The sequence below is a fragment of the Drosophila hydei genome, unplaced genomic scaffold, assembly GCF_003285905.1.
Source record: "Drosophila hydei strain 15085-1641.00,03,60 unplaced genomic scaffold, DhydRS2 tig00000001-arrow-pilon, whole genome shotgun sequence".
Taxonomy (NCBI): domain Eukaryota; kingdom Metazoa; phylum Arthropoda; class Insecta; order Diptera; family Drosophilidae; genus Drosophila; species Drosophila hydei.
Genome location: NW_022045643.1, coordinates 1,299,727 through 1,316,162, shown reverse-complemented (window position 1 = coordinate 1,316,162; position 16,436 = coordinate 1,299,727). Strand labels below are relative to the sequence as shown.

Here is a 16,436-nt window from a genome sequence, read left to right as displayed (position 1 = left end):
CGAAACCTTGTATATAAATGTATTTTATAATTCCTGTAAATAACTAGATCGTTAATTAAAACACGTGTGTTGTAATAAACAAGAGGTGAAAAAGCAGAGTATTTAATATATTTTCATAGAGTAGTATACACGTATATATATATATAGGGAGAAAGTGGGGGGTTTCTTATGGATATATGGCGTCGCTCAAACGCGCAGCTTGACAATCGCATTCTGCAGTATTTGGAACTCGGCATTGATATTGTTCATCAGGTTGGAGATTTGGGGCTTGGAGTCGAGCACCTCCACGCTCTGTGTGTAGGCATTGTAGCGCACTCCGAAGGGACGCGGAATGGAGTTGGCGAATTTACTAAAAGCAAATTGAGATTTGAGAAAAATTCTGAATTAATCTAAAATGTTGCAGCTACTCACATGGTCTTCTCTTTGGCGTTCTCGAAGCTGTCGGCCACGTAGTAAAGCGGCTGGAATTGTGTAATGGGATATTTGGTAATGCCCGTCACTTCCGGCTCAAAGTCTTTCAGCTGCGGCTTGTCTGTCAGGCAATACTCCAGCTCGCCATAGGAAGAGAGCAGACCAGCACCGAAAGCCTTCAGCTCGCCCTCTTGACGGCACATGCCATACTCCACTGTGAACCAGAAGATCTGTAGGCAAATTTAAGCAAATGAAAGAGAGAGAGAGAGAGTGAGAGAGGGGGCAACTTACCGTGGATAGCTTCTCAATGTAGTCATCGGGTGCGCCCAGAGAAGCCAAGCCAATTTCCTGACAGAACTGGGCAAAGGCTGGATCAGCGAAGAGCGGCACATGACCCAGCAGCTCGTGGCAGACGTCCGGCTCGGGTGTGTACATGGGCTTGCTGGGATGCCGAATGTACTGCGTGGAGTGGAAGACGCGGAAGGCCAGGCCGGCGAGGAAATCGCGAGAGCTGAGCAGGCCAGCCACTGGGCGCAGAGTGAAACCCGTGCAGTCTGGCAAATAGAAATCATGAGAAACTTGAATATAAATCTAACAGGTAAGAGTAAGAGTAGTAGTAGTAGTCGGCTGTGTATGACTAGGAGATAACTCCAGCACTCGAGCTAGAACTAGATCCCCACCCGCTTCGGCTTACCCCTCAAAAAGTTGGACACATCCTCCAGCTGGGGTATGTTATCCTCGCGAAAGCCGCAATTGTCGACGAGCAGGGGAAAGACGTGATTGTATTCGCGGCAGGCGTGCGTCTTGTACAACTTGGTCAGATTGCGAAAGATGATGCCCCAGGTCTCGATCTCCTCCTTCGTATAGTCCACATGGGGCAGCTGCTCGCCGTGCTTGTAGTTGTAGGCGATGTCCGCGAAGTATTTGCGCCGCTTGCGGTACTCGGGATCTGTGAAGCCGGGATGATCGGCATCCAGCTCGGCGCCGTAGCTCAAGATCTGATTGGCGAAGCGATCCAGATCGCGTATACGCCGTGGAAACCAAGGCACAGCCGTGGCATTGTCCTTGTAATCACGCGAGATTATATTGAAGTAGCTGCACTGCTCCTTGACATCCTCAATGGCTTTGCCCAGCGCACCCGACTTGCCGTCGCACTCCACAAAGAACTCGTAGCCGGGCACACGGAGCGACGAGCGCGATTCGATGTGCAGCAAATTGATGTCGTGCTTCTTGAAGATGGCCAGGGTATTGGCCAAGGCTCCGCTGGCAAGCGACGAGTCCTTGGGCGAGAAGAGCAGACAGGTGTTCCTAGCCTCCTGCATGTCCACGCCCTCCGCTATATACGCCGAGTCCTCAATGCGCGTGGGCTATAAAAAAAAACCCAGCAACAAAATCGAAGCAGTTAATACGAGCGCTTATCAATTCGTATGCTAATCGCCTTGCATAATAGTCTGACTAAGCTATCAGTTAGGCATCAGCAGAAGTGTCCATCAATCAATCAGAGCTAATGTTCTACATTATAGATTTCTGTTTTCATATAAATTGTCAAGTGGTTTTGCGTCTTGGGCATTGCAAACAGATATTAGCGTCAGGGAAATTTTATTTCATTGCATTTTGTATTTTGTATTTTGTATTTTGAATACTGAATTTGATGCCTGCTGAGCGTTGCTCAGGTTACAAAGGTTAACAACTAACCGAGATCTGCTCGATGCATATCGAAGGTTTCCACTCTAACCGCAATGCACCGCTGCAGGGCCAAAGCCTACAACTAGGTTTTATTGAGGGTCTATCTATATAGATATTTATATATAGCTAAGCTAAGCTGAGACACAACTCTTGCTTTTAAGTCTGCTTTAGAGATGTCAATTCTCAAAGTCTAAGACTTTAATCTACATTTTAGAGGTTTGCATAGCATTGATTTTGGCTTTGAAATTGGCAGCGAAAATTAATTTTGAGATCAGGAGGCTTATCTTCAAGCAGAAAAAAACTATGTACTCTAATTATTATATATTAATTAAGAATACAATCTAACTGTAAACAGCTATGCAAATGTTAGCTTCTAAATTTTATCTTGTTGAATTTTTAACAAACTTATATAGACCAAAAATATTCAATGTTACCCTCTTTTGGCTATCTAAATCCTTCTGTGGCATATATCAAAAGACTTTTTTATGAATTATATATATTCATAAAATTGAAAGCGTGTTTAAGGTTCCACAGTTCATAGTTCTAAAGACTCGTATAATTATCTATGTAGAACAACGCGATGACAAGCAAATTTCAATCAAATTAGATTTTAGCTTGTGAAATTTAAAACACAATTTTTGTTGTCCTTTTGTAAGCACGCCCACACACATATATATATACAGATATGTATATATATTCATTAAAAATCATTTGTTTTTCTCATTTGCATATTCTACAGAAACTAGTTCTAAAAATCTTCATAAACTTATAATTATTCTCTCAAATATTTATAAATATTCATAAAAGTTTTTTTTAGAATTTAAATTTCTATAAAAGCTGGTTTAAAAAAACATCTTTATATAGTTATATAATACACAAGTATACCAATATATATGCTTAGTTACTCTTATTAAGTAGTAGTAGAAATTAGTTCAGAGTTAAAAACTAGAAGTCTTGAAGTCTTTGACAAAGGCAACCACTGGAACCCGGATTTTTTATGATTCCAGAGAGATTAGCATCATCCACAATATAGCTGAGACAAATGTGAATCTTGATAATTCAATTAAAATTAATATTCTTCAATTTTAACACTTTACGTCAACTAATTGTTTACGATTTAAATCGAAATGATTTTCACTTTTTTATAGTCTATATATAGTATGGGAATGGCGTAGTGTACGAACCTTATCGAAGGAAACTTGTCGTTGATACATTTTCTGCGACTCGATCGACAAAAAGACTTTTTTGCTAAGAAGCGAAACGAAACGAAACCAAACGAACCGAAACGAAACGAATTGAAATTAAACGAAACAGATGCAAACGCACCGTAAAACACACGAGTTAAAACTGATTTGGCTTTTGAGCTATTCAGGCGCTTTTATAGACTCGCCAGTAGCTAATCTCTGTCAGCAATAACATCAACAATAACAACCAAAACTGAGTACGGAGCGGGCGATCGGCGATCGGCGATCGGCGGCCGGCGATCGGAGATCAGAACAGAACAGAACAGCATCCACTTCGTAGAGTCAATCTATCGCACTCGTAGGGTTATCAGCTCAGCTGGCGTCTTCATATAGATCGTTGAGTTGTCTATATGGGTGCGTAAGTATGAACATTATTCTTATCTTAGTATGTGCGCTGCTTGTGGTCTTTGAATATTTTGAAATTCGCAAAAAAAAAAAAAATTAAGAACAAATTTAAGAGCAAAACAAAAAACAATATTTAAGCGAAATAATCAATATTCTAATGACAGGTTCTAACCAAACGAGTTCAACGGCATTTCTGCTCAATTATTGGAGGTAAATAAAGTTTTAATAGGCGCGCATTTTAAGCGCGCTAAGCTTTCTAAAAACTCAGCTCTAGTTTGAGTTCCACAATAATATTTTGATTAGCTGGGTAACCTGTCTTAAGTTTGTCAGCAAGTGGCACAAACACAAAGGCACACGCACAGCTGCTTATCAAGTGAGCAACAACAACAACGAGTGTTGACCCGCCCAACTGCCCCAACAAACTGACAAAGTGTGCGAAATCAGCTTTCGTTCAATCAACGCGAGGCCGCCTTTGCGGTTGGTGTGTGTGGAACGTGTTTTGTGGAACGCATCTGCAGCACTCTGCTTTGGCGCAGCACTTGCATCTGCTTGTACCTACATATGTCGAATAAGGGAAATGTACCTTTCTGATAATGTACCTAGCTTGAACTTGAATTTTATTTTTAAATTCTTATTTTACAGAATATATTATAATTATAAATAACAAAAAATATATAATGAATTAAATAATATAAATAAAATAAATTTTTTGATAATAAATATATAACCAGAAATTAAAATAAATAATAATAATGTAAGAATGAAACATATATTTATTTATAAATATATGATTTATGGATTTTTCAATCAATTTAATAAATAAAATAATATAAAATATTTCTTCTTATGTATACAGAAAGCTGGGGTACATGTTACTCAAATGTACCATTAAGCAATAAATTAACGTTTTGGTACTTTTGTACCTCTCTCTCTTTTTCGTAGATTATGCAGCTCTGCATTCCGCGCCATCGTAAGGTCAACACTTATGAGTTTTTTATGGTTCGCTTCAATCTCCAGAAAATCTGATGCAATATGCCATGAAATTTACAGAAACCGAATTTTTGTGTTATCAGCATATTTCGGATGCTTCAGTTTCGTGATGTAAAATCTTAAGAAGTAGAGCACGCAGCTAAAGACTTTGATCTGTTCTCACAACACAAGACAAAGAGGCTGAGATACTTTTTGTGGACCAAATCCAAGCGGCCTTCAGCTGATTTTTACGTTCTCAAAAGAAACCTTGCCCATTCCCATTTAATAAAAAACGCATTTGAAAGTACATTTCATAAAAATATTTATTTAAATTACGCATAAAAGGTATACAAAAATAAATCGCATAAAAAAATAGTGTTCGAAAAATGTGTGTAGTTTTACAAATGTTCATTATAATATATAGATAGATAGAAATAAATAAATAAATAAATAAATAATTAGAAATTATTGTATCGACGCCAGAGCGAGGTGAGGATGCCGCGTTTCAGATGCGTCTTTCCAGACGTTTGCGGACGCACGTTCTTCAGAGTGCAGCCCACGGGCAGATTGACCTAGATAAAGATAAGAATAGATATAAATTGAAATAGCAATTAAGATAGACATAGAGATACATATGTATCTATAGATGCACCAAGGCATATGTGTCAAGACAGAGATACAAATATAAGCAAATACATATGGCTGCCAGCCAAGCCTTCACGAGCTCTCTTGCATTATACTTAGTCGAAGCTTTGGCTTTGGATTGGCTGCAGTTGCTCGCAGTTGAACTTACGAATTGGCTGGAGGTCACTTTGACTGGTTCCTTGCCGGGACACAGTACATAGGATTCGTGGCCAGCAAAGAGATTGCTGGATGAGGGCTGGGTGAGGGCAGCGGGAGCAGGGGATAGATCTGGGTAGCTGATCTCGGCGTGGGAGGGCGGGGGTGTTGGTGCAGCAGCTAAAAGGGTATTAGAGATACAAAATATATCCAGATCTTAGGCTCAACTGTTGTGGGCTTACCCTTGACATGTATCTGGAAATTGCAGTGTAGCTTAAGGCCATCCGTGGTGGTGGCCTCGTAACGGATGTCGTGATCACCCCTGCCGAACAGAGCGCCAGGGAACTGCGAATGGGGTCGAGTCGAATAAGTTTCATCCACAATCGAGTTCATTTCATACTCACAGATGACTTGTAAATCTTCAGTAGCTTGCCCTCGAAGCGTGGCTCTTCCCAGACAACGGAGCGCAGATTCTGATTTTCCTTCAGATGTACTTCAAAGGAAGGCGGACAAAAGCGGGAGGAGGAGGAGCCCAGATCAATGCGACTACTCTCAGCAGATCTCGAGGGTGAAAATGAAACTGAGCTCTCTTCAGCGGGAGGTTGGGCAATCAAGTTCTCGGAGTGCACATCAATGAGATTAGCGTAGGGTCTCGCGGGCAGCGACGCAGATTGAAACTGTGGCATGGGCGCGGGTCTAAAGCCCGAAATGGCAGCTGGTCTGAAGCCAGGAAAAGAGGGCATCGAACTGGAGCCGGGTGCCTGCTTGATCGTGATGATGGTCTGACAGCCCACGCTCTGTGACGTAGCTGGATCGTGTGCCCTGTAGACGATCTTATGCGTGCCTGCGGGCAGATGAGCCTGCAGCTGCTTGGCCCAGGCCGGAAAGGCAACCACGTGACTATAATCCACATTCGTAGCGGGACGTTGGAGTATGACGTGAGCCTTGCTCTGCAGTGGATTGAGTAGAATGACCACGTTCTCGGGGCACTTGATGTAGGGCTTGACGGGCAGCCGCTGAATCGATGACTGCTGCGTGAATAGTTGCGGCTGTCGGAATGGCTGTCGCTGGTTGATTGTTTGCGGCTGCCTGAACGACTGCTGTTGCCAGGGCGCCCGAACCTTCGTGTTCAGCTGGGAGCCAAATAAGTTGGAATCGAAGGGCTTGCACTCCAGCGAGCCCAGCGTCCAGCCATTGAAGCAAGTGGTGAACATTGCGCCCACCTGCACGTAGCCCATGTTGCATCGCAGCTGGCAAATGGAGCCAAAGCTGGAGGGGCCCAGCGTGCAGCTGGCGGGCGAGATGACGCCATTGCGTGGCGTTGGCAGCGCCGGACAGCCAGACTGGCCACGCGAAGTGGCCACGGAAGTCCAGAGACGTGGCTGTGAAACAGCTGCAAGGAAAGAGCTAATCTTCAGCAGCAGCCGAGAGTGTTTGGGTCTATGGCTGATACTTACGCACACACTTGTTCTCCTGTCCCTCCCAGTTGCCGGAGGCGCCACAGCTGCGTATCTCAGAGCCAATCAGCTGATAGCCAGCATTGCAGCGCACCTTGCAGCGTGTCGTGTAGAAGAGCCTGCGCTTGTGGCGATATTTGTTGCAGTGCGCCTGGCCATTGGCCGGGGCCACGAAGCGCTGACACTGATCTCTCACCTGGAAATTGGGGAAGGAGGGCAGAGAGGGCAGAGCGGGTTGAACGGGCAAAGCTGGTAATGGCGGCAGCGTGGCACTGGGCACAGCAGGTGACTCCGAAGGCTTAAAGAATACCACGGGTCGCAGCGTGGGCATGGGACGCACAGGCATTACGGGTCGCTCGGGGGCAGCAGGTGCTATGGGAGCTAGGGGGAAGGGCGCTACTCTTGGCTCGATTGCCGGCACTTCATAGCAGCTGCGCTCGTCGAACGACAAACGCTTGCCCGCCGCACACTCGCACCTGAAGCTGCCTGGCTCATTGATGCAGCTGCCCTCGCAGCCGCCATTGGCCTTGGCACACTCATCCACATCCTGGCAGTCGCGCGCATTGGCCGCCAGCTCGTAGCCAGCTGGGCAGGCGCACTCGTAGGAGCCTTGGGTATTGCGGCAGTCGTGCGAGCAGCCGCCATTGTTCACGCGGCATTCGTCAATGTCCACGCAGCTGCCATCGGCGCCCAGCAGCAAGCCAACATCACATTCAATTGGCTGGCAGCCCTGCTCCGTTTGCCGAGCGCCAGGCGGACAGCCCACCAGGGCAGGTCGGCAGCTGCGGTCGTCCTCCTGGAGCAAATAGCCCAGCGGACAGCCACACTCATAGCTGCCCGGCTTGTTGATGCACTCGTGAGTGCAGCCACCAGAGAGCAGGCCGGCGCACTCATCCACATCCTGACAGCTCTGTCCGTCGGACTGCAGCTCATAGCCTCGCTCGCAGGCGCAGGCATGCGCACCTAGAAGATTAATGCAAATGCTGCTGCAATTACCAAAATCCACAGCGCACTCATCGATGTCCAGGCAGGCAAAGCCGTCAGGCGCTAGCTGAAAGCCGGGATGACAGGCGCAAGCGAAGCCGCCAGGCTGATTCAAGCAGAGCTGTGAGCAATGCCCGTTGTCCAGCTGGCACTCGTCGTTATCCTGGCAGCTGCTGCCATCGGCAGCCAGACTAAAGCCCAGAGGACAGGCGCACTGAAAGCTGCCCGGCAGATTGATGCAGAAATGAGAGCAGTTGGCATTGGACATGGAGCACTCATCGATGTCCAAGCAAGCGGGCAAAGCAGTCGATGAAGATGATGCAGATGAAGCTGAAGCTGATGCTGCGAGCCCCAAGGCGTACCCAGGCGCACACAGGCAGGTGTAGGAGCCATTGAGGTTCTCGCAGCGCATGCTCGAGTCGCAGCTGTGCCTGTTGCTGGCGCATTCGTCAATGTCGAAGCAGTAGCCATCGAGACCCTCCACTTGGAGCAGCTCATAGCCATCGGCGCACACACACTCATACGCACCTGGCAAGTTGCGGCAGAGCTGCTGGCAGTTGCCATTGTTCACTTGGCACTCATCCACATCCGAGCAGCTCTTCTGATCGGCACTCAAAATGTAGCCCTTGCTGCAGGTGCAGGCGCCGCCTTCGGCGCTCAGGCAGAGCTGCTCGCAGCCATTGTTGTTGAAGGCGCACGGATCTGGTGCCACACAGGTGTGGCCCTCGGGCTCCTGCAGCGACATGCCACGCGGACACAAGCACTGATAGCCGCCGGCGGTGTTGAAGCACTCGTGGCTGCACTTGTGCGTGCCCATGGCACACTCATCCAGATCCTGGCAGCTGTAGACATCGCTGGCATAGCCCGGCGGGCAGAGACAGCTAAAGGTGCTGTTGTCCTTGCTGGCCAGACAGCTGCCCGGGCGACAGCGTTCGTGGCCCTGCTCTCGACTGCACACGGTCTCCAGCACGTCGCAGCTATGCAGATCCTCGCCCAGCTTATAGCCATCGGGGCATCGGCAGGCATAGCCACCACTGGGCAAATCCTCGCACTGATGGGCGCAACGCCTGCGACTCAATTGCGGATTATCCAAGTCCTTGCAGCCATCCGGCGCACAGCTGCTCGCATCCTCCAGCAAGTGGAAGCCCTCGCGGCAGCTGCAGCGATAGGAGCCAATTGTATTCTCGCACTGCTGCTGGCAGATGCGATGCGGCACATGATCGGCGTTATCATTGTCCTCCACAACGATCTCACACTCGTTAATGTCCTGGCACTCCTTGCCGTCCTGCGAGAGCACAAAGCCTGCATTGCAGTTGGCTTTCTGCACAGCTGGCTCCTCCACCTTCGGCTCTTCAACAGGATTGGCTTCAGCTTCGTTATCCTGCTCAGTTTCCAGTGACTCCTCCACAGCCTCCTCTTTGGCGTCCAAGGGTATGACACAGCGATAGGAGCCAGGCGTATTCTCACAGGCATTGCTGCACTCGGCCAACACCTCCGGCTGTGCGCATTCGTCAATGTCTGAGGAGGAAAGTGAGTAAGAGCTGAGACGCGAGGCAAGGCTAGCCTTGGCATTGACTCACCTTCGCAGCTGCCGTTGGACGCATTGATCTGATAGCCCTTCTGGCAGGCGCACTCATGACTGCCCGGCAGATTATTGCAGATCTCTGCGCAGCCTCCATTGGACTCCAAGCACTCATCGATGTCTGCAAGGGAAAGACACGTTTGAGTATTTAAATTAGTGGAGGTTGACAAGGCTTGATGCAACTTCGAGGGTCACCCACCGTGACAGCTGGCATAGTCCTGTGGGTCCAGAGTGTAGCCCTCGTTGCAGCTGCACTTGAGCCTTGGCTCATTCTCGCCAGGGAACAGCAGACGCTCGCATTTGTGAGCACAGCCACCGCGATCCTCGCCGCAGCTCTCATCCAGCAGACGTGGTGTAAACGGATCCTCTGTGGGCTCAACCACAATATTGATATCTGTAGCGGGCGTAGCAGCATCGGTCTGAACCGCGGGCTCTGGTTGTTGCTCTGGCTCTGCTTGTGGTTCTGGCTGCACTTCTGGTTCCGGTTGCGGCTCATCCACGTGCACCACAATTGTAGGTTCTGGCTCGGCGGTAGGTTGTGCAGGAGCTGCTGTTTCAGCTGCGGGCTCCACTTCTGTTTTGGGCTCCACTTCAGCCACTGGCTCAGGCTGCAGTTCCTTCTTCACAGAGGCCTCCTCCTCCTGCTCCTCATCTTCGTCCAGCTCCTCCCGTTCCACCTTCTCTACAGGTGGCGGTGGTGGTGGTGGTGCCACGGGATCCGCAGTCTCTGCTGGCTGTGACTCGCTCTCCAGATCCTCCTCATCCGTCGTTTCGTATTCATCGTAATCATCCAGATCATCGGTCTCTTCGGTATATTCGACACGTGGCAGGCAGGTGGGCAGCTCACCCACCCACTGATTGGCGCTGCAGTAGAGCGCCTGCACCTGGACACGTTCGAAGTCGTAGTTCTCATTGCAGGCATAGTAGGCCACCAGGAAGATCTTCTCGCCATGTCGACGCCGTTCGTATTTCAAAACTATGCCATGATTGATTTCAGGCGCCTGGATCTTGGCCTGAATGCAGCTCAGATCCAATCGCTGGGCCAGGTCGGCGGGCACATTTGGCTCCTCGGGTATGGACAGCATCTTCTTCTTCAGCTTGGCATGAGAGCTGCTCACTGTGAAAGCAGAACCTGACTATGAGCTGTGGATGTGAGCAAAGCTCCGCTACTCACTCACCCTTCGCCTTGAGGCAGCTGGGCGGCTCGCCCTGCCACTCCTCGGTTTCCACATTGCAGATCAGCTCGTTGGAGCCCTGCAGCACATAGCCACTCGCGCAGCTGTAGATAGCCGTGTTAATGTCCTCGCTCTCGAACAGCTCTGCCCGAGCGTGATCCACAGGCGGAGGCGTCTTGCAGTCCTCATAGACAGCGTGGGCAGCTGTCGAAGATTACCAAAATATAAAATATTACATTATTTGAATATTAAAACGAATCGGAACTATTAGCACAGCCATTGCTCTGATAGCTCTATGGTTTTTTTATAGAGCATTACGAAGAGCTCTTCGAAATCTTTGCTAAAACAATTTTTATTATACTTCTGTTTATTTTTATCTTTACAGAAATTTACGATCCTTATTTATGTTTATAGTTTGTAAATTCCGGCCGGTAATTAAGTGGGGACCTATTTGTAGGGCTAAGGGGACTCTCATAATGCTAAAGATGCTTGGGCCAGAGACAAACTGGTCATGAATCATCAATATGTTGAACTAGATCTCACCTATATGTATCGCGATATCATAAAAAAGGTGAATAGATCTCTAAATATATATAGCTATATAGTTATATTTATAACCGCGAGGGGGGTACGAACAATTTACGACTCTAAACTAAAGAAACGATGCAAAAGTAAAATATAGTTCGGGCATTCGCTGTGACGAACCTCGTATACCTAGTTCTTACTCATGGATGTTATAGCAAATGGTTTTTATAGTCACATGTGGATGTCTTTATGAGCCATAAGAAAAGGTTACAAGTTTTTCTGGCCAGTCTGATATATGTATTTCAAAATATAGTCCAATTATTTATTACCAGCCGTACAACAGGAAGCTTTCGAGCTGTCATATTTGAGATCTTTATGATAGATATTTGCCTAGGCTTACGCCCACTTACCTCCAGAGAGTGCAATGCAGCCGAGCAGACATAAAGCAAAATGTGCTGGCAACATTCTGACGCCTTGGAATATAATCTGGTATTATATGTGCTCGATCGAAACTATTTTGCTTTCCACCTTTACACGTTCGAAACTTGATTTCTTAGCTTTTTTTTGTCTTTTAAAAATAACAAGCCATTAATTAATTTTTAGTTTTCTTTCAGAACATTTTGGAAGGCGAGCGCAGGCTGAAAATATAGATGTGTATAGGTAGATGGTATAAAAATCCATTAAGATTAAGGCGGCTTTATAAATAGCACAGCATCACTTCATCTGCATATATGTAGATTCGATTCGAGTGGTACAGGAACACAAAAAAACTATTTTCACATTTGTCAACGCGATAAGAACACTCCACATCACTCACAGAACTATATGAAAACTATAAATCAGTCGCCGACATCTGTCCGCGGACTCGATAAGAACTTCAAATAACACCACGAGCAAGTATATATAGAGATGGATATGGATATAAAGATAGGCTGCACTTGATGATATCAAATCCAAGGATTTGCTGAAAGGAGACAACGTACCGTTCCCCACAAGCGCCAAGGCAAGACTGACGATTCGTCGCAAGGGAAGCCAAGAAATTTGTCTCCAAAAAGATATATTTATGCTGATCTTCATGTCTATCATAAAGCAAATTAGCGCGAGAGCTCTGCACAAGTGCCGCTGCCGTCCACAGGGAGAACGACGACGTCGTCGGCCTATTTTTAAGAACATCATCATCATCATCATCTGAATCAGCTGAAAGTATGATCAGCAGCCATTGCTGATGATCATTGCGAATGCTGCCTCAAATTGATGAGTTCTCTCTGTGGCCCGATGCCAAGGAGCGTGTCAAAGATGCTTGCAATGAACTTGATGGCCGTGCAGCTCACTCCGTGCAATTAATATTTACTCAAATAGGGAATATAGTCAAAAATATGCTATTGGGTTGGGAGAGGGACTTGTTAATGTGCAGATGAGCACCTAAAACATTTCGTTTCTCTCATTAAATGCCAAGAATTTTCAGCTGCCAAAGCATGCCTGAGGATTAGCTTAAGTCCTCATGGTAATCCTTAGTGTTGTCAATGAAAGACATAACTTAACAATTTTCAATTTGTTTTAAATTAATTTGCATACAAAACGAGTTTACCGAAGCTAGAGACTTGGGAGATTTCATGATACATTTGAAACATTTGACTGAAAATTTGGAAATATTTTATAAAATTATGTTAAGTAAATATTAGATTTAACTAGAGGATTAACTATTCTTAAGACAAACTTAAAGGATTGATAAATGAGAAAGATTTGATATTCGATTTTCATAAAGAAGAAAAATTTAAATAAAGTAAAAAGCAGCAAAAGTGAATGCATCTTGCCAAATTTATTATAGATCTATCTAGCTATAGAGTGAATCAGTGAAAGCCATATTAAATTATATTATAAGTTTCAATGCACATGGTAAGGCGCATGTTAAGCTCATTATAATTTAACTGATTCTGGGAACCGCAATATTCAATAACATTTTTGATCATAAAAACAAATATTCTACAAGAACAATGGACAAGCCTCCAAGTAGACGACTTAAACGAATACAAGCAAAAACCTATAGCAACACATGTATAGAAATCTTTTATGATGCATATAAAATCTTATGATTTGAATTAGTTGATAATTAGAAATAAAATACAAACGTTAAGCTTTGTGGTATGGCTCTTGATAAGCGTAAACCGCTAACAAGTTTGACAAATCTTGAAAGAAAACAAAGCCACATATCATTCTACTGTACTCACAGCCAGCTGACTTCTTTCGTAGTACAACAACACCCGGAAAGAACTGAAGTCGCAATCGAAATAGAATCTCATTTTCGATCTGAGTAGAAGCATTAATGTTAAAAAGCTGATTTGATTAACATATTAAAAGATTTTATGGCTAATCTCGTAACGAGAGCTGATTTGTTAGGGTCATCACACCAAAACTGAAACACGCATAAGATTTGATTATTATTTTTATATTTTAAAGTTATATTTAAATGTAAGATTTATGTAAAGGTGTTGAGCACATGATTTATAACAGATGACACGATCTAGGAGCTATACAAGAACTAAAAATAGAAATTAGTCGGTTACTACACGGTATTATCAGCCTTCTTCGAAATGATTACGAGCTACGGTTCACAGGGTGTGGGCCTTCAGGCTGCCATCCGCGTTGTGGGTGCGAATGTACTCTAGGGAGCGCAGAATGTAGCTCGGCGTGGGCGGTGGCTGTGGCAGATGCTTGCCCACCACATGGAAGCCCAGCTCGTCTGCTATGTAGCGCGTCTCGATGGGCACGCCCTCCGGCGAGGTGTAGCTGAAGATGCCAATGGTCTCCAAGGCGCTGCCCGCTGCCTGCACATCGATGCCGTTGCTGGTCTTAAAGGCGAACTTAAAGATGCCCTGCTCGTCCAAGGGCGAGACTCGATAGTCCGTAATCTCTGCATAGCGTTCATCCTGGCCCACCAAACGGCGTATGCGACGCACCCTTACCAGTCTTGCGTCCAGCTGACACCACAGCAGGGCCAGACACAGCAAAGTGATCGACAGCTGCATGGAATGAGAGTGGAGAGAGAGGAAACAGCTTTATCAGCATATTGAGACGATATGGGTCGCGTGACTGGCACAAGGTCGAGTGGCTTACAAAATTTCGCATAACTCTTGAGTGGCACACAAACAAACACACTTGTAAGTCTTATAAATTATAAATTATAATTAAATGTTTTTTATAAAAAATAGATTCGTTCGATTTAACAGCGCGACGAACGCGTCGTGAGCTCTGCGAGGTTCAAAGTTTGCCAACGTACTGCAGCCTGATCGAGCGCGTGTTACCAACTTTATACGTATATCTAACATAGTCATCGATGTGAGAAGCGACAGAAAAACCAATAAACATAAGCAAATAAACACGGCTGTATTGTTTCTCTGTCTTGACTTGGCTGACTTGGCTGGCTTGGCTTGGCTTGTTGCTTCAATCAACGATGGTCACTCGTCCATTTCCGCGCTAATAGCCAACAATTCTGTTTGCTTAGCTAACTATATTTATTTATGACTGCATTTTATGTTAGTTCCAGTTCTCCGGTTCTTAGTTCCGAAATATATTATAAATATTCGATACAAAAATGTTATTTAATTTGCATTATTGCGGCTTAGGCCAATCAACTTTGACATATATACGGTTTTGACAACCTGTTTAAGTAATAAAAAATATTGTTTTATAATGTTTGGGTTAATTTCATATATTTCAGACATTTTTGTATGCAAAATAATGTTAAAATACAGTTTTAAAATCTTAAATAAATTATAAGAAGGTTATCTTAGGGCTTTTCGTTAAGAAGCCAAATGCTGAAAATTATAAATGATTTGAAATGAGAAAATGATTTGAAGAGTTTAAATAAAGTTTATCTGTGTAATTTGTTGGTAAATATGCTTATAAACTTTTAGCTTTCAGTCTACATACACATATTATCTTCAAGTAAAGCTTAACACCGTAATATCCGTCACAATCTATTCTTTTTAACATCATCTTTGTATTTGATATCTTTTTCCAAGCACTTGTTTATCTACGTTTTGGCCATTAAGACTTTCTATTCAGATAAAGCATAATCCATGGGCACACTGCCGGCTTTGTCCTCTTATTAATTAGCTTTCTTCCCGCCATTCTCATCTCACCTTCTGCAACTTAATCCAATTAACAAGTGTTTAATAATTTGCACACATAATTTTTGGACAAGTATGACGCGACGCGACAATACGGAAGCTGCGAGTCGTCCACTTTTATGTTTTTGGTTAAAGCTATTAAAAATAATCTTTGGAAGACGTCACATGCCACTTAAGAATGCCAATCCAATGAAAAACTGATATTAAAATTATCGAGTTTGATAAGAATCGCACAGTCGAACACAGCATGAGATAGCACGTAAAATAACATGAACAATTTAAAGAGTTGTCTGTGGTTCCGTATCAACCAGTTAATGGGCCCACCAGCTGAGTTCTTAACCGCTTCAAAGCCAATCAACGACTAATTCTAGAAAAGATGCGAAGATCTTTAGGCCGATTCACAGCTCAATAACCAACTGATTCGATCAATCGATCGATCGATCGTTAGGATTGACTTGCCAGTTATGCAAATCGAGCAACTAGAAGTGAAACCGAAAGCTACTCCATAAAGATATGCATTTGTATACTTAGATATACTCTATACTAAATCATATGCTTAACTTAAATGAAGACTTCGTCTAACATCTATTGTCAGCTTAGAGCAGCGACAGCATTTGTCACACGCATTCAACTCAATTCCATTCGAGTTTTAAATTAATTATATATATTGAGTTAAGATTCATGAGAATCTCAGCTTCACCTAGAGGTATTAATGATAATGTCCATGAAGCAACTCGTTCAAGACTTTTTTCCTCGCTTTTGACACCTTTTTTAACACATAATATATATTTTTTCTTTAATTGCTTTATTTATTCTACGAAACATTTGTTTCTGTCTGCATACAGCATACAGCATACAGCATACAGCATACAGCATACAGCATACAGCATACAGCATACAGCATACAGCATACAGCATACAGCATACAGCATACAGCATACAGCATACAGCATACAGCATACAGCATACAGCATACAGCATACAGCATACAGCATACAGCATACAGCATACAGCATACAGCATACAGCATACAGCATACAGCATACAGCATACAGCATACAGCATACAGCATACAGCATACAGCATACAGCATACAGCATACAGCATACAGCATACAGCATACAGCATACAGCATACAGCATACAGCA

The 16,436-nt window shown here is 44.6% G+C and overlaps 3 protein-coding genes across 3 annotated transcripts; all 3 read right to left on the bottom strand.

The window, feature by feature from the left end:
- Nucleotides 1-110: 110 nt before the first annotated feature.
- On the bottom strand, nt 111-3,438 carry LOC111603059 (protein henna). The gene is made up of 5 exons (XM_023320518.2): nt 3,282-3,438; nt 1,106-1,778; nt 703-965; nt 412-641; nt 111-349 (listed from the first exon to the last, which is right to left on the bottom strand). Exons 1-5 carry the CDS (start codon nt 3,309-3,311, stop codon nt 187-189), a joined length of 1,359 nt encoding a protein of 452 aa, XP_023176286.1. The 5' UTR covers nt 3,312-3,438; the 3' UTR covers nt 111-186.
- A 1,600-nt stretch (nt 3,439-5,038) lies between these two features.
- On the bottom strand, nt 5,039-12,185 carry LOC111603070. The gene is made up of 11 exons (XM_023320528.2): nt 12,142-12,185; nt 11,569-11,796; nt 10,637-10,837; nt 9,658-10,575; nt 9,457-9,579; nt 8,405-9,394; nt 6,893-7,855; nt 5,840-6,828; nt 5,678-5,780; nt 5,449-5,615; nt 5,039-5,227 (listed from the first exon to the last, which is right to left on the bottom strand). The coding sequence occupies exons 2-11, from the start codon at nt 11,621-11,623 to the stop codon at nt 5,114-5,116; spliced, it is 4,623 nt and encodes a 1,540-aa protein (XP_023176296.2). The 5' UTR covers nt 11,624-11,796; nt 12,142-12,185; the 3' UTR covers nt 5,039-5,113.
- A 1,582-nt stretch (nt 12,186-13,767) lies between these two features.
- Nucleotides 13,768-14,284, bottom strand: LOC111603047 (pupal cuticle protein Edg-78E). Its single transcript, XM_023320491.2, has 2 exons — nt 14,273-14,284; nt 13,768-14,178 (listed from the first exon to the last, which is right to left on the bottom strand). The coding sequence occupies exons 1-2, from the start codon at nt 14,282-14,284 to the stop codon at nt 13,768-13,770; spliced, it is 423 nt and encodes a 140-aa protein (XP_023176259.2).
- Between the last annotated feature and the right edge of the window lie 2,152 nt (nt 14,285-16,436).

Excerpts from the sequence above, each read along its gene's own strand:
- LOC111603059 (XM_023320518.2), bottom strand. The coding sequence starts at position 3,311 with ATGTATCAACGACAAGTTTCCTTCGATAAG. Across the intron at positions 642-702 it reads ACATTGAGAAGCTATCCACG|ATCTTCTGGTTCACAGTGGA; the intron begins GTAAGTTGCCCC and ends ATTTGCCTACAG. Across the intron at positions 350-411 it reads AACGCCAAAGAGAAGACCAT|TAAATTCGCCAACTCCATTC; the intron begins GTGAGTAGCTGC and ends ATTTGCTTTTAG.
- LOC111603070 (XM_023320528.2), bottom strand. The coding sequence starts at position 11,623 with ATGTTGCCAGCACATTTTGCTTTATGTCTGCTCGGCTGCATTGCACTC. Across the intron at positions 10,838-11,568 it reads CTGCATTGCACTCTCTGGAG|CTGCCCACGCTGTCTATGAG; the intron begins GTAAGTGGGCGT and ends AATCTTCGACAG. Across the intron at positions 6,829-6,892 it reads ACAGGAGAACAAGTGTGTGC|CTGTTTCACAGCCACGTCTC; the intron begins GTAAGTATCAGC and ends CTTTCCTTGCAG.